The 23,204-nt window shown below is 49.0% G+C and overlaps 1 protein-coding gene across 9 annotated transcripts in view; it reads right to left on the bottom strand.

The window, feature by feature from the left end:
- UBR4 (ubiquitin protein ligase E3 component n-recognin 4) overlaps positions 1-23,204 on the bottom strand; it is a 123,219-nt gene that overhangs the window by 12,411 nt on the left and 87,604 nt on the right. For 7 of the 9 annotated variants that reach the window (XM_033159446.1, XM_033159447.1, XM_033159450.1 and 4 more), the window contains 19 exons: positions 23,029-23,154; positions 22,653-22,781; positions 20,483-20,826; positions 19,420-19,510; positions 18,546-18,630; positions 17,032-17,159; positions 15,784-15,913; positions 15,032-15,189; positions 14,585-14,694; positions 13,897-14,038; positions 13,052-13,133; positions 12,737-12,910; positions 11,968-12,089; positions 11,078-11,275; positions 10,665-10,745; positions 5,506-5,593; positions 4,374-4,519; positions 2,486-2,593; positions 2,110-2,229 (listed from right to left, as the gene is read on the bottom strand). In XM_033159446.1, the coding sequence (XP_033015337.1) occupies positions 2,110-2,229; positions 2,486-2,593; positions 4,374-4,519; positions 5,506-5,593; positions 10,665-10,745; positions 11,078-11,275; positions 11,968-12,089; positions 12,737-12,910; positions 13,052-13,133; positions 13,897-14,038; positions 14,585-14,694; positions 15,032-15,189; positions 15,784-15,913; positions 17,032-17,159; positions 18,546-18,630; positions 19,420-19,510; positions 20,483-20,826; positions 22,653-22,781; positions 23,029-23,154 (2,562 nt within the window). The remainder of the gene's footprint in view (positions 1-2,109; positions 2,230-2,485; positions 2,594-4,373; positions 4,520-5,505; positions 5,594-10,664; positions 10,746-11,077; positions 11,276-11,967; positions 12,090-12,736; positions 12,911-13,051; positions 13,134-13,896; positions 14,039-14,584; positions 14,695-15,031; positions 15,190-15,783; positions 15,914-17,031; positions 17,160-18,545; positions 18,631-19,419; positions 19,511-20,482; positions 20,827-22,652; positions 22,782-23,028; positions 23,155-23,204) is intronic. The other 2 variants (XM_033159451.1, XM_033159455.1) reach the window with 1 other exon arrangement.

Here is a 23,204-nt window from a genome sequence, read left to right as displayed (position 1 = left end):
TCAGCTGTGACCCAGGGGACTTCTACTTTATAACCCCTGCTATGGTCAAAGGGAAGCTCAAGAACTATTGGACATCTGTGTGAATCCCTGTTCTGAACACGTCTTCCAAAGGCTCCCATTTATCTAAAGGTTGGCTCGTCACACAGATGTAGCCCCAATGACCCCTTGTTTCTTCATGCTTTTTTACTTTTTATTAAAAATATAAGCCCCATGTTTCTTCCCTCATATAAGAAGCTGGCTTGCTTTGCAAAATGATTCTAATATTGCCAGGTGTTGAAAGATTGCAAGAAGGTCAACTAGCCTGAAGCCCCGTTAGCTCACTAATTAATAGTGAAAGAAAGCAGACACACTAGCTCAGCAGAGATGCGTTTGTTTTTATACTTAAGCCTAATGTAATTCCTCCTCACACTTACTGAAATGCTGTCCTCGTGTAGAATTGAGAAATAAGTTTTGGTTGTTTCTCACCTCCAAAGGGGAAACTTTTTTCTTTTTTCCTTCCTGCACCCCCATTATATGAATTATAAACTGTATTTCTGTCTCTGCTGGGCCTCTCAGCCTTAATCAGCTTCGCATAACAGAGAGGTGAGGTAACCTTGAAAAGACTAGACGCTCCACGCTTCATGTAACAGAGTACTAAAAATGCAACATTTTGCAGGAGACAGAAGAATGGATGGATTTATACCTTTGTTTTAAAGCTATATGCGGTTATGATATTGTATAGTAGGTAGAAACATATTTCTTAGACCAATGAGAAGTAAGCATGAGGTGTTCATGAGGTGTCCATGTGCTCGGATGACCAATTGGAGCCTTGGAAAGGATTGGGCACAAGGGAATCATGTATGGGAAAATATGATAAAGTGCCTTTGCAACCTATGCCCTGGGTCCAGAATTTAGAGAATTCTTCTGGGCGATTTTATGATTTCTGCAGACTGCAATAAATCTTATCACTTTGCATGATGCTGTATGTTTTCATTTGGCTAGAAGAACCAGTGTATTTCCAGACCCCCCCCCCTTTGAAGGGCAACACAGAAGCAGCTGCATAGCCTCCTCAAGGGAGTGACTATGGGGTCCAATTACAGATGATGCAGAGACACAACAGGATCCCCCTTGGAAGGAACCCTGAGAGCAGGCACTCATGCAGGGTCAATGAAAAAGCTCTCCACTGCAGATCCTTCCATCGTTTCCTAAACTTACGTCCTCGTGGGAGGAACACAAGCAGTTTTCTGGCACCACAAAGTAACCTCCAGGCATTGGAGAAATGGCACTCTTAAGCTCTTTCCCAGGAGGCCAATAACAGAACAGCTCTGTCAATCTACCCAAAGGCCAACGGATGCCAGACTTCCTGCGACTGCCATTAAAACCCCCTCAGGGTCAGAACCCTTCTTAACCCCCAGCCCAGAAAGACAGAAGCAGCTCTCAACTATTAGCAATCCCCAACTGAGAAATAATAATAATGGAACTGATAGTGGAATAATCAGAGCTTTTGGAATGGAGAGGTGGGGCAGGGAGGGCATGAAAGATTGCTATGGAAGGGACCTGGCACAAACACGTCTTGCAACTGTATTTGTAATTTGCACCTCCTGCTTGTCCCTGGAACAGCTTCCTGGATCCTGTGCACTATGGGGGCCCCTGGGCACCTGCTGGAATTTCCCTCCACTCCAACCTTTGGCAAGGCTGCCCACAGCAATGCTAATTCCACCTGTCTCTGTACGCTGCTCAAGAGAACCATGAAGAAATTGTTATTTAGACCAGGAGTGGGGAGCCAGCTGTGACCCTCCAGATGTTCTTGGGACCCCAAATCCCAGCAGCCCAGGGATGATGAGAGCTGCAGCCCAAAAACATCTGGAGGGCCCCTGGCTCTCTATCCCCGATTTGGGCAATGCCACCTGTGCCTGTGACGATTCAAGAGTTTCCTAAAGAGAGACAGGCAAAACACAAGCGAACCCAAAGCACCACTGCTATGCAGGTAGGCTTCTGCCACCAAGGAGCATACAAAACTAAAACAACAGGGAAGAGGATCAAGGGAGGGGAGGAATGAAATCTGCTCCCTGGATGCAGAAACCGCAAACCTTCCCCTCGCCCCCATTCCTCCCATGTGCAAACACTCACCTTGTCCTCGCTTAGTGGCTCTGCGTTGGACTCATCCAGGATGATCTCCATGATGCTGAGCACTTGCTCGGCCACAGCTGCCCCTCCGCTGTCTTTGCTCTCCTGCTCGGCCACGAGAGCCTGACAAGAAGGGTGGCGACAAGCGTCACAGCAGCCCGTGCCCCGACCCTCTGAGAAGCTGCCCAACTGGTGCCAGCCTCCCCTTCCCGGGCCAGCGTGGCGTAACACACAGGTAAGGGAGGGCAGCGTGGCTGAACAATTACGGAAAGCGCTCTTGATGTGGCCACGGAGTGGGAAGGCAGTTCCGGGAACAGAGAGGGAGCCCAGCCACCCCGTATTTTCCCACATCTCCCGATGGCAGGAGGTTCTGCCTTACCAGGTTGAGGGTCCCCAGCATGACGTTGAGAGTGTTCATCTCCAGCTTCACCAGCTGCTGGCGGTTAACCTTCACTTTGACACAGTAGCTGAAGAGTTTCAGCAGCACCTGTGTGGAGGGGGAGACGTGAGAAGTCGCCTTCACAAATTTTAGGACCAGCGTCAACCCCAATGCGGGACCCGCTCCTCACTTTGTGCCCCCTGGCTCGCTTGCATCTCTTGAGTGCTCTGGGTTCTCCCTGCTGGGAGCCCTGCGGATCAGGCACTGGCTCCCTGCACCACCTTCTGGTCAAGGGGAGGAACTGCAAGCAATGCCAGCCAAGGCAAAGTCGTACCCCTCATCATCACCATCTTGGCTTGTGGCATCAGGTGATTATTATTATTATTATTATTATTATTATTATTATTATTATTATTATTTTGAATTTATATGCCATCCTATACCTGGGGGTCTCGGGGCGGTTCACAGAATAAAATCAAGATATAAAACCACAAAATACCTAATAAATATAAAACAACCCCCCATTTCCTTCCCCACCACCACCACCACAAAAACATTTTAAAAGGATCCACCAAAGGCCTGGTTAAAAAGGAACATTTTTGCCTGGCGCCTAAAGGTGTATAATGAAGGCACCAGGCAAACTTCCCTGGGGAGAGCATTCCACAGACGGAGAGCCACTGCAGAGAAGGCCCCGTTCTCGTGTTGCCACCCTCCAGACCTCTCGAGGAGGGGGCACATGAAGGAGGGCCTCAGAAGATGATCTCAGGGTCTGGGTAGGTTTATACGGAAAGATGCAGTCCTTGAGGTATTGCGGTCCTGAGCCGTTTAAAGTTTTATAGGTCAAAATTCGGGGGGGGGGGGGCTGGCTGATGCTTAAGTTCTCAAGATGGCCGAGGGATGGGTGTGGGCAAGATTCTTGCACTGCAGGGAATTGGACCAGATGTCCCTCGGGGTCCCTTCCAACACTACAGTTCTATGCTAGGACATAGGAAGCTGCCTTATACAAAGTCAGGCCACTAGCTCAGTATTGTGTCTAGACTGGCAGCAGCTTCACAGGATTTCAGGCAGGGAGCCCCCCCCCCCCTTGAGAGGCCACTGGGGATTAACCTTGGCAAATTCTGCATGCAAAAGAAGGGCTCTGCCACTGAGCTGTTTTCACAACAACCCTGAGAGATAGGTGAAGCCAAGAGACGGTGACCAGCTCCAGGTCACCCCAATGAAACTTCATGGCTGACAGAGGATTCAAATTCTGGTCTCCCAGGTCACAGTCCAACAAACACGCTAAGCACTACAAAGCACTGGCTCTAAGGAAGGACAGGCAGGTAGCGGGTCGGATGGCTGGTGTTTTTTCTTGTATTTTTATGCTGTGAACCGCCTTGAGATCTATGGATGAAGGGTGGTATGCAACTGTAATGAATAAGTACAGTCATGCCTTGGGTTACGTACTTAATTGGTTCCGGGTCGCTGTACGTAACCCGAAACATATGTAACCCGAAAAACACGCACTGCGCATACGCGAAGCGCACAGAATGCTTATGCGCATGCGCAGCGGGTTACACTTTCAGGTTACAGGAGTTCGTAACCCGAAAAGTACGCAACCCAAAGCGTACGTAACCCGAGGTACGACTGTAAATAATAACAATAATAAAGAAAATGGAGGGAGCGCTCTTGTGAGCAAAATAATACAAGGACCTCAGAAGAGCCTGCTGAATCAGGCCAATTGCCCATCTGGTCCAGCGTCCTGCTCTCTGCTCTCGCCATGGCCGAACAGATGACCGTGGAAAAGCACGTTGAATGGTTCTCCCATTCGGTCCTTTGTCGGTGAACCAGAAAAGGGGCACAGACACACAAAGAAAGAGGGAGCGATTGCTTGGGGGGGGGCGCTCACCGTCAGGAGGTGTCGGCCTTGCTTGAAATCCTTGATGCCGGTCAAGCGGTTCAGCATGCAGCCCAGCCCCCCGCACTGTGCCATCACGCCCGCCATCTTGTACACTTCTTCCTCATCCTCCTCTTCATCTGTGGAAAAGAAAGAGGCTGACAGGAGAGAGGCAATGGCATCAACAAAGCTGGGAGGAAGCACACGCCAGCCACTGCGGCGGGAGGACTAAAAGGGTGACAGCGCCAGGCCACGTTTTTTCCCCTTCCACCAAAGAGCAGCTAAACAGGTGGTGGGAAACCCTTTGGATGTGGCTGAGCTGCAACTCTCATCATCCCTAACCAGGGATGCTTGCCAGGACTGATGCAAATTAAGATCACGAGGCTTGCTGGATAAGGCCCAATGGGGCCCACCTAGCCCAGAATCCTGTTTTCACAGTGGCCGGCGAGATGCCCATTATGGGAATCCTGCAAGCAGGACCTGAGTACAACAGCAATTCTCTCCTCCTGCAGTTTCCAGCAACTGGTATTTGAAAGCAAAGCCTTCACAGTGCCTAGAAGCCACTGATAGCCTCATCCTCCCGTGAATTTGCCCCATCCTCTTCTAAAGCTCTCCAAGTTGGTGGCCCATCACTGCCTCCTGTAGAAGTGAGTTCCATAGTTTAACCAAGCACTGAATGAAGATGCACTTTCTTTTGTCCAACCTAAATCTTCAGTGGGTGAGTTTGGAGTTCAGGAACATTGGGGGGGTTCCCCACACCTGAGGTCAATGGATCTTCTGCACAGGTAATTCCCTCCCAGGTTACCACTCAATTCCCCCAAATGTTCACTGCATTCTATCCAATGTAAGTCCTGCTCGGAGTAGATCCATTGAGGCTAACAGACATGACTTACGGTTCCACCCACACCAATGGATCTGTTCCGAGTAGAACTTTAGCTGGATGCAACCCAGGATTGTTGAGACCAGTGCCAGGTCAGAGGTGTTCAAAGCAGTTGGACTGCAGAAGTGACTTTCTCCAAGAAGGGAGGCAACCTCAGCCCCACAGAGCTCCCGCTGCCAGGCGGTCTTTGGCCAAACTGCTGTGACCCCACGGCTGAAGACCTCTGGGTGGTCCCTTCCGTCGAGTGAGAAGCAAGCGCCGTACCTGTAGTGGAGTCCAGCGACTCAATGAACTCTTCCGTCGCGTCGCCCAGCAAGCCTCGCATGCGGTATATAATCCTCATGGGCTCCCCCTGCGGAGAAAGAAGCCGGAAGGAACCACAGTGGAGTCTTTGCCGAGCCCCAGAGCAGCCTTAAATGGACAGCCCCTTTTAACCAGGGCTGAGCTAACCCCACAGGAAAAGGCGGGGGGGGGGGGTCTTGTCAGTAGCGTCAGGATAGTCAAGAAGTTCTGGGCTACACTCTGAAGAGCCTCCGAAGGGAGCCAGCAGCCAGCTGTGAGCCTCCCTAATGCAGACCTTTTAAGGGTCTCTGCCAGGAGGCGCCTACAATTTTATTATGTACAGGCCTTAGGGAGCTCTTTGATCCAGCAGTCCTCTGAATAAGTAAATGCAGAGAAACAAAAGTGCAGTTCCTTCCCCTCCTCCTGCTCGCTCTCGGTGAGAGGAAAGGGGCACGACAGAGGAAAAGCAGGATTATGACCCACTCCGCAATGAAACAAGATGTGGGGTGGCAGCAGAGTTAATTCACGCCTAGGGAAGCCTGAGTCGTCTTGCCTCTTTACAGCCTCAGACCAATCCCTGGAATATCTAGTTAGCTAGAGAGAGCTGCAGAGGCAGAGCAAGCAGGAGAAACGCTTCCCTGGAGGGCTGCTGCCAGTCAGGGTAGACAGTACTCAGCTTGACAGGTCAAAGGCCTGATTCCCAAGAAACACATTTACAATCGTACCTTGGTTTTTGAACAGCTTAGTTCCCGAAGGTTTTGGCTCCCAAACGCCGCAAACCCAGAAGTGAGTGTTCCGATTTGCAAACGATTTTTGGAAGCCGAACGTCCGACGGAGTTTCCGACTGGCTGAAGGAGCTTCCTGCAGCCAATCGGAAGTTGCTCTTTGGTTTCCGAACGTTTTGGAAGTCGAACAGACTTCCGGAACGGATTCCGTTTGACTTCCAAGGTACGACTGTATTTCATAAAACGGATGTACCACTTGCTTGTAAAAAGCAAAACGAAACTCAAAGCAATTTACAAACAGACCCAAACAATGAAATTCTCAGCAAAAGTTATTGAAAACCGTCACAAAATAATTAATGTTAGAATGCACATCAACATTCTTCATGCCTGAGTGTTTGCCTAAGCAAAAATATTTTTGGCTGGCACTGGAAAGGGCACAGTGAAGGCACCTGGGTGGCATCAACAGGCTGGGAGTTCCTAAGGTGTAGGTACCATCATGTTGGAATAAAAGGAGCTTCACATGTAGAGGTGTAGCTTTTCAGCAGCTGCCCTGGAAGTCCCTGCTGTAACCAGCCTTTAACTGAAACATATTTTGCCCTTAAAACCAGTATGTATATGTATATAACATTCGGGATATGTGCTCGAGAAGAGGGAGGCTGGAATAAAATATACGGAATGAGAAGATATGTTAATTTGATTGGCTTTTCTTTTTTTTAAATAGACGCAAATCTCCCTCGCTGACGTGAAGAGGATGGAAGGGGGGGTGAGAGAGAGAGGAAGAGAGAGTGACAGTTTAATAAGCTTTTAAGTTGAACAGGGTATTAGGAGAGTGGCTAAGCGGAGAAGGGACTTGTTACAACTTTCCCTGTGGGGAGGAAGCTTGTTTTGTGCCAGAAGCCTTGGCTGTTTGTCTCCCCATCTCTCTCTCCCTTTCTGAACTTTAATGCTGTTTTAAGTTTGAATACAGAGCAGGGAAGAAAGGGAGGGGGGGTCTGTATGTTTGGGATCCCAGCTTTGGGAGAAGGAGGCCTTATTGGGGTGGGGTGGGGATATTGGAGGGTGCAGAGAGGGAGAGAAGAGGACCTGTCAAGAAGTCTGCAGCTAAGCCTAATGTGGAATAAGCAGCGCTTAATGTCAGAGAAGATTCCGGAAAGCGCCGGGGAAAACCCTCGGGGGAAGATCGGCTCAAAGGCCGTGCCAGAGACCCGCAATTAGCACCGCGGGGGGCTCTGGTAAAATGGCAGACGAACAAAGGGAAAGCGGGTGAAAGAGAGACAAGGGAAACAAATGCAGCCCCGAGGTTAGCTCCTTGTGAGCCTGTCTATTTCCTAGGGAACCAGAGAAGGAGCTGCAGGAGGAGGAAAGGGGGGGCGCGGAGGCCGTCACAAAGGGGAAGAAGATGAAAGCTGCTCAGGCGCTGACAGCAACGCTGACAAAAACTCTCCCCGGCCTTTTCAGCAGGGCAGCCGGGAATCCTGGGAAGCCACGCAGGCAGAGATGCAACAGGCGACGGTCACGCACAGCCTGGAAAAGGGATCTGGAGGGCTGGCTCCTTGAATGAATGATTGGCTATTTGATTTCTACACCGGCTAATATATTTTAAAAAAATATCTCCAAGCAACGTACGGAAAAACCGAAGCAACAACAGACAGTGCAACCGAAATATTACGCAAATGCAGTTACATATGAAAACGTTGCCATTGATACGAAGTTCCTAAAATGTATAAATCAATAGCAATTTATTTTCCTTTTGACGCAGCTTCGAGGTTCTCGCCCAGGGTCCGAACTCTCAGACTCTCCGAGAGCCTTGCTAGGATGGTTGTATATTTATTATTGAGTGACTGACTGCATCTATAGAGCGCCTTTTTTCTCCAAAGAGTGCATGCTTCTCCCCTTCTTCTCTGTTAATCCCCACAGCAACCCTGCAAGGTGGTGGGTTAGACCCAGAGAAGGTAGTGCCTGACTCCTAAAGGTCACACCCAGTGAGCTTCACGGCCCAGCAGGGATTCGAACCCTGGTCTCTCCCAGGCCCTGGGCCGATATTCTAACCACTACACCACTGGCTCCCATATCACATCTAGGGACCCTTAGATCCAAGGTGCATTTGGGGGGGGGGGGAGAGAGAGAAAAGAGGAGAGAGAAAAGAAGAGGGTCTCTGTACACACTTTGGTATAGTTTTCACCTGCACCAAGACACGAATAAAATTTATCACTCTCGCACCTCCAAGCGAGGGCAAGCTCCACTCTCCGCTTGTTGGGTGGCCAAATACTTTAAGGTGCTAAACGCCCGGGAGAGGCCCAGAGAATAGGGCTGTCATACTATGTCCAGGTTTTCCCAGGCACATCCGGGAATCGGGCAGCAAAATGGCATGTGGGAGGATTTTTGCTGAATTGGCAAATGTCCGGGGAAAACCCTGCCATCTGGCAAGTAGGGAGATTTTTTTATTTTTTAAAAAAAATCCAAGAAAAGCCCTTAAATGAATTTTTGGGAGAGACCTCAACAACTTTGGCTAGATATTCACTTCGGGGAATATGGCAACCCTACCAGAGAAGCTACTTTTACATTACGAGGCATTGTATATATTAATTAAATAAATGCATTTATAAAACGAAGCTCCCGGAGCCACGTCTGGAACGGACCCTCGTCTCTGTTCAGCCTCTGAGTAAGGATCAGGTTTGTTTTCTTCTCACGGCAACTTTCAGGACAACCCTTAAACATGCTTGCGGGATGGCAAGAGCTGGTTACCAGCATTGCCGAAAGCCGTATTATTAAAACACAGAATTATAACGTTTCTCAGTTATCTACTGACTTTGGGGGGGACGACACATCACAGCTGAAATTTTGGCACGTAGTGAAGACCGGGGGGGGGGGGGGGTTTCACCCAAGACTCAATAGCCAAATACATGAAACCAACAGGGTGAAAGCAAGTTCCCAATGACCTTTCTGCATAATTTTCCTTCAAAAAGGTCATTGACTTTCCCCCAACAAACAAGTCAGTTGCCATTTTGCCATGGAAGGGGCATATTAATGCATTAATTTGTAATAATGACCCGGGGGGGGGGGGAGAGACACACACGAAGTGGAACTTGACAAAAGGCCCCGTAAGGAAGAGAGGCTGAAAGGCTGGAGAGAGGGAAATGCTAAGAGCAATCTGTGAAATATTCATCACACACACACACACACACACACAGGGGTGAAAAACCTAGAGTCGTATTAAATTCTGAAATGCAGGTCTCTCTATTCAGGAACTGTCAGTCTGTTGGAAACACAGGGCCATTCGGATCCATGCATCTGAATGCATTAATCTCCCAACTGCTTCTCGACAAACATGAGATTCTTTTGAACTCGGATGACAAGGCAGGGGTATTTTAACATATTCATTCCTAGAGGCTTTCTGGAGGATAATACCCAAAGTTTGGCACTGATAGTCAAAGCAAAGACATCAAATGCTTGATTTCCACCCCAACCCCCAACTCCCCTTTTGCAGGGGGAGGGAATCAAGTTTCCTTCCCTTCAAAAATGTCCTGAGCGTTTTGCATTTCTGCAAGCATATACTGTATATAAACCCACGGCCCTTTTCCATCTCGATGCATCACCATTCTCATATACTACATAAAGAAGTTCCATCGCTTCGTGATTTCATGCTGCAATTCTAACCTGGCTGGGCAAAGCCAAGTCCACTCGGCTGACCTGTCAACTGGAAATACTGACTTGTTTGCTTCCTAATTTTGATCTGTGATCATCAAAATACTATCAGCCCTCTTAGACACTGGCAATCACCTGCTAGGTATTCTTCTGGCTGGACGCAGCCTTTCTCAGCCCTTCCCCACTGCAATACAACTGTCCTACAGATCCACAAACCCTTCTAGACATATAAGGTGAATCCTGGCAGTGGTTAATTTCTGGCTGGCTGGCATCTGGGTGGGGGCAAGTAGCCTCAATGCCAGCCCAGGCTTTGATTGTAAAGAGGAACTAGGCCTGCTCATCAGGATCAAGATACTGGAAAACCAGGGGTGGTGAGAAGAGTTAAATAATAATTCTGGGGTGCCAGCTGTTCTTTGAAATGCAGACGGAACACAGTGGCCCAGAGTCTGTACACAATGGCCTAAACCAGAGAGGGAAGGAGATTAGCAACCAAACACACAGATTTCATGACCCACTTCTCAAAGAGAGAGAGAGAGAGAGAGAGAGAGAGAGAGAGAGAGAGAGAGAGAAGCCTCTTGAGAAGGGGGCTCCAGCAAAAGGAACCCTGCACACGTGGAACAAGCAAAGCCTTTGGGGCTGTTGACAGAGGTTGGAGCTTTGTATCCCAATTCACTATTTTTCAGAGGCAATGAACAACTTGCAGCCAGAAGAGGTCATAAGACACAATAAAAGCCCCACAAGATTTGGCATTGTGTGTGTCGAGAGCCATACCTCATTTGTTGGGCACCAGACTTTCTTGTATACCTCGGCCACCGGGAGGTCAAGGCTGATGATCTTGTTGTTCACCAAGAGCTGAAAGAAAAAAAAAACATGAAAACAGCAACTCACTATGGGCAAAATGCATACTAGTGGTCCTTCCAACACTCCTTTTGATGCCTAGACATCTGGAACATTTGAGGGACCATTGCTCAGCGGAAGAGCACACACTTTGGATGCAGAAGGTCCTGGTTCAAACCTGGCAGCTCCAGTTTTAAAAGGATCAGCTGGCACGCAGAGTGGGGAGCATCAGGTCCAGGAGCTGAATGAGGTCTTTCAGCTCTTTTCTTATGTGGCCCTCAGAGCTCCCTGGCAACATCTGGAGGGCTCCTCATCCATGCTCTGCCCCCCTCCGCAACGATCCTCACCTCCATCCCACTGTCGTCCTCCAGCAGAGCCACCAAGTCGCAGTCCTGGCAGATCTTGTTCTTGATGTCCCTCATCAGGGGCCCAATGCCTGGCTCATTGCTGCTGTAGGGGTTGCCAGGCATCCGCCCCTGGAGGAAGTCTTCCTGCTGGGGGTCCTTCTCCAGGGTGACAAAGAACTCCGTCACCTCGTTCTCCTCCTGAAACAACGGCAATGGGTAGGAAATGAGCCCATGTCTCCTGCCCTGAAACTTGCCTGGTCCCTTCTGCACAGCTGACAGTGGACAAAATGCAAAGTAGTGCAAGGGATAGCATGGCCCAAACTCTGTGCCTAAAGGAAATGTCTAAGTATTGAAACCCACAGGAGAGGATGCCCGTTATAGCTCTGTTTGACTTATCATTCTGGTCCTGCCTCCTTCCTCATCAGTTCCTGTGGAGTGCATTGGGTGGGAATTGATCATTCTATAGGTGCAGTTGTGGGCTACAGGGCCTAATTACTCTTGGAGCTGCCTGCCTGTTGCACCTCTGCACGAGCCATTGCCTTTTAGACATTTTCAAAAATAAATCCTCCTGTTTATATTGGGGGGGTGGGGAATTTAAGTTTCCACTGCAGGAATATTGTGCATCAGCTCTCTGGAGTTAGGGAAACAGAGTACCCTGGCTACCATACGCAGATCTACATTTCTAGAAACTGCATCATTGTCCATCGCAGTTGTGCCAATATCGCTATTGTGTGCTTTGCTACTGTGGCAGCGGGAGGCTCCCAGCCACATCCATGCACCACCCAAAAAACTTAGGGTAGATGTTTGCGTAACTGAGGGAGGCACCCCTGGGATTTTGGCTGGGTCCAGCTGTCCCTCCTTAGCGACTAGAAACAGGTCAGCTCCCCTACCGGATAGATAATGCTGCAGAGCCTCTCGAAAATGAAGACGGGTGTCCGGTAGTCAACGAGGCTGTAACGCTTGGCCGTTTCAATGCACACTGCCATGAAGGCCTTCGTTTCAGATTCTGTGCCTGCAGAGAAAAGCGATGGAGTCAAGCCTCACGGGGACTTCCTGAATCATCTCCTTAGTGTAAATCCATGCATTGTTAGTCTTGAGGCTGGATTACTGCAATGCGCTGGGTGTGGGGCTGCTCTTGGTTCAGAAGCTCCAGCTGGTGCAGAATGCTGCGGCCAGACTGCGGATGGGGAATCTGGCTGACAGCATGTGACACCCTTGTTAAATCATCTGCACTGGCTGCTCACCCAGGTTCAGTTTCCATGTATTAATTGACAAAGCCCTGAACCCTTATATCCCACCTCAGTCACTGAGATTATTTGCAGGAGCATGGCTGGCCGTTCCCTGAGTTGGCAAGGCTCACTTTGTAGCAATAAGAACAGGGTCCATCAGCCCTGTCCTGTGGAATGCTCCGCCACTGGAGATTCAGCTTCTGTGCTTACCTTTAAACATCTATTGCACCAGGCCTATGAAGGCAATGCAGAATGCATCTTTACATGGTTTCTGATTTTTAAGCTTTTATGCACAATTGTTTTAAAACCCTCTGATGTTTTTCATGAATATGCACAAATATTTTTATATATAAAAAAGCAACACCCCCCGCAAAAAGCCTCTGGTCCCAGGAGTTTCGCAAGCTCCCCACCCCACCGGCGTGCTCCCCACCTGTTGTCATGTCCTCCAGCATCTCCAGCAGCATGTCCTGGGTCTCATCAATCAGCTTGGTCCGCTGCACCACCAACTTCCTCAGGCACAGGTAGCCGTTCAGCACGGTCCCCACCAGGCGGCTCTTGAAGTGTCGTTTGATGGACTCGACCTCCACAAAGGAGGAAAGGAGGCCTGGGGGAGCAAGGAATTAAGGCTCAGTTTACAAAGTGGGGACGCCGAGGAGAGAGAGAATGGGACAAAAGTCCAGCGCACACAGAAATGGCACATCAAGTCAAGAAAGGAGGTGATGGGAGGAGGAGCAACAAACATCACCTGTGATGCTCTTCAAAGCGTATCCCTGCTGCAGGTCAGTGCTGAGAGTGGCCTCCTCCAGGGCGAGAAGACGGGCAATTTCCTAAAAAGCAGAGGGGCGCAAGTTATGAAGGTACCATGTGGGGGGGGGGGTGTATCGTTCCTACTATTGACACTGGCTTATTAATCACTTTTTAAGCCACTATTGCAAGGCGATTCACAAATAAAATGATGAGAAACAACAAAGACTTAAACCACAAGAAGTGGACACACATAGTTAAAGACCCGTTTATTGATTCAGCTGGGAAAGCCTGTCAGAACAAAAATTCTATTATTTCTGGAAAGGCTGAATAGTGTGTAGGGGTGCTGTCTCTCTGCAGGGATGCTGTTCCACAGAACAGGGGCAGCCACACTAAAAGCCCTGCTCCGAATTACAACAGTGTGGGCTTCTGAGATCTTTGGAACTTGCAGGAGAAACTCTCCTACAGACTGCAAGGATCCAATGGGTGTATAAGAGATAAGGTGATCTCTTAAGGAACTGGTCCTGAGCTACAGAGGGCCTTTAATGTTAGTGCCAACACCTTGAACGTGGCCCAGAAGCAGATTGGCAGGCAGCACAAATCCTGAAAGCAAGGTGTTAGATGCTGATGGTAACTTTTGTCACTGGAGGGAGGGAGGGAAGGGAACTGACACAGATCACTTGTGTAAAAGAGCACAGCTTACATCAGGAAGTACCAAAAGCCCCGTTCAAACCTCACGCCTGTTGTGAATTCACTGGGCATACGCAAACTGCTTTCCCTCCCACCTCTCAGTTCTCAGACTTCTCGGCAACAAGCCCCAGGTAGAAAACCTGCTCCTTTCTTTACCTTTGTAATGAGGTTGCCAACATAAGGCAGGACTCCCCTGGCTGCCAGGTAGACCTTCCAGCGGGCAGGCTTGATGAGTTTCTGGTAGAGCGCCAGGTATTCTGCTGCACATTCTCCAGCCATGCTCAACTCATCCAGGTAACTAAGAGAAAGGCAGAGAAAACGCTGGCGAGTTGGAAATAGAAAAAAGAGATCTGACTTCTTTGCAAACAGAGAAGCAAAACACTGATACAAAAGTGAGCGGAAATTATTTAACTGGCAGTGGGGAGATCCTTGCACCTGCAGGGTTTCTCAAGTCGGTAGAACATGAGACTCTTAATCTCAGCATTGTGGGTTCAAACCCCGCCTTGGGTGAAATATCCCTGCATGGCAGGGGGCTGGACTAGATCAGTGTTTTTCAACCTTTTTTGGGCAAAGGCACACTTGTTTCATGAAAAAAATCACGAGGCACACCACCATTAGAAAATGTTAAAAAAATTAACTCTGTGCCTATATTGACTATATATAAAGTCATTTTTCAATTTTTCCCACGGCACACCAGGCAACATCTCGCGGCACACTAGTGTGCCGCGGAACAGTGGTTGAAAAACACTGGACTAGATGGCCCTCATGGCCCCTTCCAACTCTACAATTCTATGATCCTATGGTCCCCCCCCCCCCCAAGAAGAGGGAGCTTGCGGCACCGTACCTGGTGAGCAGGTCAAGGACTTGCTGCTTCCGGCTGGGGATGGTGGCCAGAGCTTCGACGATGGTGCAGGCAGCCTGCCGGGCAGCCTGGGTTGCAGGCGTGAACAAGACCTACCAAGGAGAGGAAAATTGGGGCACTCGGGAGACTCATCTCATGCAGGGTTGAGGCAACTGGCTGCAATGACCCACATTTGGCCCCAGAGCCCGAGGTTACCCCAACCCAATGTACATGGAGCACCTGTTAAAAAACATTTGGTTTTCTCTATTTTAAGAGTGTATACCCTACATTTCACCACCTAGGTCTGAAGGCAGCTTACGACCCAAGATATACATGAGATAAAAGGTCTGCACCCAGTGCAAAGGAATGTCACACCATTTCCGAGGGACACATGTGAAACAGCTCTAATCAGATGGCACAAGTTAGAGCCTTTGGGGAGGGTCTCTATACCTGCCGCAGCCAATTGTTGTGTCCCAGCTTGAGATCCAGGGGGCAGGTCCTCTTCCCCCGCCTACTCATGAACTGCTTCCACTTCCAAGTGTACTTCTCCGTCAGGTAAAGATGGCGAAGCTCCGTCCTGCTGGGCGATTTTCCATTGGCGTCGAGGCCTAAAGCGAGGGCGAGGATTCGAGCAGAGGTTAGCAGAGCTGTCCCCTAACTGGGTACCAAGAGCTACCTCTGTTGCTCAGGGGCAGGGCAAGAACTTCATTTCCCCGAGAGCTGGGAACTTTCCATGGGGATAGCCATAAATGCAGCGCGAGGGTGTAAGAACCGATCTCAAACTGAAGTTCCGTTGTGAGGGAAATAAGTCTGGATTAAGCAGCAACAGGTGCAGCAGGTGTGGGGAACTTTATGGCCCTCCAGTTGCTGCTGAGCTGCAACTCCCATCATCCCTTGCCATGGGCCATGCTTACTGGGGCTGATGGGAGTTGTAGTTTGGCAGCATCTGGAGGGTCAAATGCTCCCAACACCCAAGGAGCAGAACAAATGTGTCCATAAAAGGGCGGCAATCAAGGTGAGGGGCCTAAAAATAGTGGGCTTTCTGCATCAGTGGGTATGTGTGTCCACCTAGATGACCTCAGACCTGCTCTCCAATGCTATGATCCCTTGAGTGCAAAGGGCAAAAGAGTCTGATTTCCCCCCCCCTCTCTCTCACACACACACACACACACTCTCTCTCTTCCTCAGGGCGCAGTACATACCTCTGGCAGGGAGGCATTTCTTCCAAGCCTCGTACGAAGCTTTGGGGTCCCTCTTGAGCCAGAGTTGGGCCTGAGCGTGGATTTCATTGCTGTAGGGCTTGACGGTGGTCAAGGAGTCCACAGGGGTGTCCTAAAGAAGAACAAGGAAAGGCTGTGACAGCCTGAAGCAGGACCAGTCACCCACAGGCCAGATACTCAGAGACCTGCCTGCATCTAGAGTGGGGTTAACCCCATGTAAAGTAGGACTCGGCATCAGTGTGTTGATACGGATGCTTTCATCACAAAAGCTCTGTGTTTCGCATGCAGAAGGTCCCGGGATCCACCCCTGGAATCTCCAGGTGGGGCTAGAACAGACCCTGCCTGAAACCCTAGAGAGACACTGCCAGCCACTGTAGATTTTACTAAGCTAGAAAGACCAATGGCCTGACTGTGTAAGGCCGTTTCCTACTGAGAGGTGCCTGAAGCACAGGATAATTAAATTACTAATGGTTTTTAGCAACTGCTTTATACCTACATGCAGTGGAGAACCATAGTGAAGTTTGGCCAGATTTTATATTCTGATGTTATGCCAAGTCCATCTATCTTGCACAGTAACAGCTGTTGGGGGGCCAGCACTCCATTTTATCCTCATAACAATCCTGTGAGGTAGGCTAGGCTGTGAGAAGCAGCGACTGGGCCGAGGCCCCCCAGTGAACCTCACGTGGCCAAGTGGGGGGATTTAAACCCTGGTCTCCCAGGTTCTAGTCCGACACTCCATCAATACACCACACTAGTTCTCTGGAAATTCTAGGGACCAACCTGGGTTACCTCCTTTCCCACAAAGCATGTGCTCTTCCACCAAGCTACAGGAAGATTTCCTTCTGAGTCCTTTTTAAAGAAGAATACACCCCACCCTATTGCAAAAACAAACAACAATGCTTGCCCCCCCATAATCAAGTTGGCCTATAGAATAAAATGGAGCAAATCATATAGAAAACATGCACCCACCCAGCCCAAAATCAGTTAAATAACAAACACAACGGTTCAAAAATGCTGTGCTCAAAACACACCTTGGAGTCTTCTGGTTCCCCCATTCTGCTGCCCCACATGCTCCCATACATCCAAAATCAGAAAATATGTACAAAGGTTTTCCCCAAGAGTCTCCCCAAGCACATTCTGCCTAGGAGGATTTGCTCAGGTGGAAACAGGATTCCAGTGATGAACGAGACGGCTCAAGTGTCCCAAAAAGGGCTGCAGGGGGAAGGCTACCTTGTTCTTCTTGCTGGTTGGAGCCGGGGGCTTGATCAGCTTCTGTAGGATGCGCAAGCACATGAGAGTGATGTTTTCCACCACCACCGGCGTCTTGATGTTCACGGCCATCAGGAAGAGACTGAGAGCTGGAGGGGGAGAAGGAAAGACATCACAGAAGGCAGCACCAAACAGCAAGGCAAGGATATAGACACATTCTTGAACGCCCACCAGCTATGGGGTACAGCATGGGTAGGCAAACTAAGGTCCGGGGGACGGATCTGCCCCAATAGCCTTCTCAATCCGGCCCGCGGACAGTCCGGGAATCAGCGTTGGTTTGTTTTTTACATGAGTAGAATGTGTGCTTTTATTTAAAATGCATCTCTGGGTTATTTGTGGGGCATAGGAATTCGTTCATGTATATAAAGAAGTGGATGGCAACATTTTATGTTTTGTAGAAGTTGTATTTGTGTGGAAAAACTCAATAAAAATTATGGGGGGGGGGGGAGAAACCCACAGGAAGGGAATGTTGCTGTTGCCCTTGGGTCCTGCTTTTGGGCTTCCCAGAAGAGGAACCCGATTGGCCACTGTGAGAAGAGGATGCAGGAATAGATAGGCCCCTGGCCTGATCCAATGGGTTCTTATGCCCTCATGACTCCACAGCAGTGGGGACTGTTTGTTAGGGTGGCCAGGAGATGCAAGACACCTCTTTCCTTAACCAGTCATCCCTCTTTCCAAACATAGAGTTGACCACCCTCGCCATTGTTATAAGAATTTTAAGGTCTCAAATACGGAATAAATATTCATAAATGCACACATATCTAAATATATGAATCATGTGTCTGAAAGAGTATGGAAGAGCAATCCTGAAGCCATTTTGACTCTCCCAATGACCTCAAATATTCCTCTGGGAGGCAAATGGGGGAAGTCTTTTTGCTTGCAAATCCTGTCTTAAGGGCGTATTTGTGTATGGATAGGGTGAGCTCTGGTCCATGGGGTCACAAAGAAGAAGAAGAAGAAGAAGAAGAAGAAGAAGAAGAAGAAGAAGAAGAAGAGGAGGAGGAGGAGGAGGAGGAGGAGGAGTAGTTTGGAAGAGTCGGACACGACTAAACAACAACAGGGTGAGCTTGTGACCTGGAGTCAGGAACTAAAGTATTAACCATCACGAAAGAATGGCCAGACTGCCCAGGTAATGCAACCAGTGACCATTATTGGGTATCCTGGCAGACAGGTTGTCTTGGGCTACAGGGTGGGCAATTTCAAAAATCTATATAAGGGCTTGCGCACCATTGTTTAGGGTTCTCTTCCCTCCTGCGTGAGGTGAGTGGGGACCTTGTTGCAACAGTTCCTTGAATAAAGATCAGGCTTACTAGCTGCTTTGCTCCTCAATATATTCTGTTTGGCCTCTGTTGTTTTCTCCTACCGATAGGGAACCCGCTCAAGGGAATACCCCGTAAGGGAAAGGGAACAGTTTTTCTTAGAACACCGTTTGCTGCACACACTCCACATCTTGCTTGCCAAATGCAGAGACTCACCACAGCGCAGCCTCAGCTCCCAGCAGCTGTCTTCCTTGGAGATGGAGTCTGTCAGCAGCAGCATCTCATACTGAAGGCTGCTGGCCTGCAGATGGGGGAGAAAGAGTAAGGCAGGGCTGAGAGGCGGGCCAGACCAGAATACCGCTGCCCCGTCCCACTTTGGTTCTCTCTCCCCCACAAAAGAAATATGGCAGAACTTTAAAAAAAAAAAAGGATTGGCGCAAAGAGGAACCACAGAACTGTGGAGTTGGAAGGGACGCAAAGGATCGTCTAGTCCAACCCCCTGCAATGTAGGAATCACAGCTAAGAGATCTCAAGTTGCAACCGAGGACTACAGGTACATTTCTTAATGTGAGCGCAGGCGAGGTATACAAGAGCGCTGAGCTACTATTGGGCAGCAGGATGCAGCTGGCTTTCAACCCTGCTTGGCCCTGGAGCTCTTGTCAGCCTTGCCTACCCTGCAAGGTTGTTCTGAGGATAAGAAGAGTGCTGGGTTGTGTACATGTGCAACCCTTTAGTGCAATGGGTTGCTAGACCCATTGAAATACATGGGCCCAAGTTACCCCTGTCCATGAATTTCAACGGGCCAGCTCTGGATAGGACTGACATTGGATACAACCCTTCTTAGCAAGGAGCGGCAAGGTAAGAAAAGAAACGTTGCAATCAAGTTCATTGGAGGTTTTTAAACAGAGGTTGGTTGGCCATCTGACAAGGGATTCTTCAGCTGTGACTCCTGCATTGCAGAGCAGCGGGTTGGATTCGGTGACCCCTGAGAGCCCCTTCCAACTCTACAATTCTACAATGACCAATTTGGATGTAGCCAGGGAGGGACGGAAGGCAGGACAAATACCCAAAGCACCAACCCCCTCCTCACCAGGTCAGGGTTCGCCCAGTGACCCTTCAGAGCCGCAGACACCTTGCTGATGATGAGGTCGTTCATCTGCTGAGTGGCTTCCGGATTGTCCCTTGTTTTCAAGACGGACACAGAATAAAAAGAAAAGACAGAGTTAAAAAGCTCCGTACTGAGCCGACTTCCTCAACACGTCCTTAAGACCTCCCTGTACTGTCTGGGTCATGCAAAAGTTGTAACAGGTCTGCTTAGCCTGCACTTCCAAGGCGGAACTCGGGTCTCAAATTCTTTGTTCAGGTCAGGCAGCTGGGAAGGCTTTGGTGCTTGGACAGGCTGCAGAGGGACCTTGCAAAGGGCTGAGGGTTAATAGGAGTTGTTGGTTTCCTCTTGTTTCCAGAGGAAAGGACACACCTAAGTAGCTGGCTGTGTACGCTAAAAACCCCACTTATTTTTACAAGCATCTGTGTCAACGTTACATGTGTGTCTGTGTGCTTGTGTATATCCTGTGGCATCCAATGCTAGTTCACTAAAGTAAGTGTGTGGGGTCCCATCTGTAAGAAAAATTACCAAGGAACTGGAGCAACACTCCCCCCCCACCCCGTTATGAAGAAAGGCATACATATTTTAGTTCTACCAACAACAGACCTGCCAAAATTAAGGAACATTACTAACTGGTCCATTCATTTCAGTGGGCCTACTCTTGACAAGGACTTAGTTGGAGACAACCCATGAATCCTGCCTGATAAATTGGGGCACCTCTTTAACTATCTGACTTTTAGAAGACATCTGAAGGCAGCCTAGTTTAGGGGAGTTTTTAATGTTTGATGTTTTATTGTGTTTTTAATATTCTGTTGGGAGCCACCCAGAGTGGCTGGGGAGGCCCGGCCTAATGGGTGGGGTATAAATAATAAATATTATTATTATTTGATCAAAAAGTATTTTTTTTTAAAAAAAAAAAAAAGTTCACATAGATTGAAGTGGGAGACCCAGTTGCATTAAAAAAAAAAAAAATCAATACGTTTTAAAAGCCCAAAGCTTCCCCCCCCCCTTCGGGATGTTCAGAAAGGCCACCCAAGCTCCTCCACACCTGGTGAGGAGGCACATGAGCTGCCGGACCTCCTCCCGCATGGTGGCCGCGCCGCGGCGCAGGTTGTAGTCAAAGAGCTCCCGGATGAGCCCCTGGGAGACGAGGATGTGGCGGATGGCGCCGTTGGTGGCCAGGGCGCGGAGCAGCGTGATGCAGTGCTCTGTGACCGCCGAGGCGCAGCCGTAGCACTTGGTGGAGGAGGTGTGGCCGCAGCCCAAGACGGAGAGCGCCCGGTACTGGCTGGCGGTGAAAGTGGGCTGCACGGCAGAGCAGGAGGACTTGCTGGCCGCTTCTCTCTGCTGGAGGTCGTACTCCAGGAGCTCCTTCCTGGAGGCGAAGACTTTCTGTGGGTGGACAAAGGAGGGGAGGGTAAGAGGGAGGACAGGGGGACCCGGCCCCGCTGCCTTTGTTGCTGATCAGAACCTGCAGGTAGATAGGCACCTATCTTTCCCTTTCCCCCTTTTATCTCATAAAATTTCTACACCTCTAAATGGTTTACAAAAAAGAATAAAACAATGAAATCATCAGTAAAAAGGACTTACGAAGAGATAATTAAAATCAACGATTAAGCTAAAAACCAGAGGAAAGCACATGCTTTAGGCATCTCGATAGGCGTTTCCCTAAACAAAGATGTTTTCAGCAGGCACTGAAGAGAGTACCATGAAGGCACCTGCCTGATATCAACAGGCAGGGAGTTCCAAAGTGCGGGTGCTGCCACATGGAAATATTGGTTTCTTACCATTGCGAACGGGTATGGTGTGGCGCCTGTTAACAGTGCCAGTTCCGCAGATCAAAGTGGCCGAGTGGGAGAATACGGGGCAAGATGACCTCACAGGTTGCTTGAAGTTCAGGCTTTTTCCCTAGCTAAGTCTGGCCCAAAATTATGCTTATGGAAGGCTATGCTGCCGCCGCAACAGGCCCCCTAGTGGCCACATTGAGCCACATCAGCTACTTCACAGAAAGAACCCTGGATCCCAAGCTAGATAAGAAGTGCAAGGTTTCGTTTTTGTTTTTAAAAAGCAACTCCAAAAAGGCCACCTTTTATATAGGGGGAAAACCTTCAGGAAGTGTCAACTATGAGCAGAAAAGGGGCAGATTGGGAAGCAGCATTCCCTTCCATGCTCAATAAACCTTCCCTTTGGAAACTCTACTTCTACAGGAAAAAATTAAGTGTTAAAAACACTAATATGTGTCTAACCTCTAGTTCATTTCTTACGTGATTCAACGGTATTTATATACCGCTTAATAATCTAAATGGTTCGCATAAAAGCATACAAAAAATTACCACTAAAAGCAAGTTAGCCTAAAAGAAATTCAGAAGCAAAACTAAACAGTTTAAAAATGCACATTATAAAATAAAACAAAATAAAAAATAAAAAAAATCCTTCCAGTAGCACCTTAGAGACCAACTAAGTTTGTTCTTGGTATGAGCTTTCATGTGCATGCACACTTCTTCAGATACCAGTATATAATATATGCACACTTCTTCAGATACCAAATAAAACGACACTCTAAAATACGGAAAATTCTTTCTAGTAGCACCTTAGAGACCAACTGAGTTTGTTCCTGGTATGAGCTTTCGTGTGCATGCACACTTCTTCAGATACCAAGTGTGCATGCACACGAAAGCTCATACCAGGAACAAACTCAGTTGGTCTCTAAGGTGCTACTAGAAAGAATTTTCCATTTTGTTTTGACTATGGCAGACCAACACGGCTACCCACCTGTAACTCTAAAATACGTATCCAGTATACATGGCTGGGTAGGCTGGCTTATATAAGCAGACACCAAAAGCAGTATAGCAAAGCAGACTTGTGCAGTTATCAATGTGCAGGGAGTTCCAACAGTGCAGGCACTGCCACACCAAAGAACTGATTCCTTGCAAGTGTAGAATGAATACTGTACAAAAGTGGTGAAAGTGCCAGTTCTGCAGATCGTAGTGTGGCTGAGTGAGCACAGGTGGGGCGTGAGCAATCCTTCAAGGAAGGCAGTCCCAAACTTGGCACTAAGATGGTCTCTGCCATCTTGGGCTGTGCCAAACTGGAAGACGGACCAGGTAGAGGAGAGCCTACCTTGGGGGCGTGGCGCCTCCGTTTTCAATGGTGGTTTCCCAGGCATAGATTGACCTGACTCATATGCTGGCACTACCAGCAGCACGGAGGTTATTTACCTGGATGATCTTGGAGAGCTCGTCGAAAGAGTTTTTGCAGTCTCCGCAATACTCCTGGGCCAGCTGCAGGATGTACCTGTTCACGCTGGCCGAGGTGGAGCTGATTCCTCCACTCCCGCCGGCGTCATCCTGAAAATGCCACAAGAGGGAGGGAATTCAAAACTGGGCGCCAGAGAGGAAGGAAACGGCGAAGGAATGGTGGGAGCAAGCGACACCCTCATGACTGAACTGGCCAGGCAATGCTCCACAATCACAACCCTTCCATGCCTGCATGCATTTATAGAGATTTCCCCACAGGGAAAGGGTTTCAGTTTCTAGAGCAATGGCAAATAAAAGCACTGGGAGGAGAGAGAGAGAGAGAGAGAGAGATGAATACCTGTGGCTTTTCGGGCGCTGCCTCGTTCACTTTGCAGAGGAGGTTTTCCAGCTGCGGCCTGTGACCCATGAGCTGGTGGTACACTCGGTCTGCCTTGTCTAGGAGGCTGTTGATGTTGGTTACCGCCTTCAAAGCAAGAAATGGGATTTATGTTACAATTTCTGACTAGGGTAGCT

The sequence above is a fragment of the Lacerta agilis genome, chromosome 8, assembly GCF_009819535.1.
Source record: "Lacerta agilis isolate rLacAgi1 chromosome 8, rLacAgi1.pri, whole genome shotgun sequence".
NCBI classification, from domain to species: Eukaryota; Metazoa; Chordata; class Lepidosauria; order Squamata; family Lacertidae; genus Lacerta; species Lacerta agilis.
The sequence above is the reverse complement of the archived record's forward strand: the minus strand, read 5'-3'. Positions and strand labels throughout refer to the sequence as shown.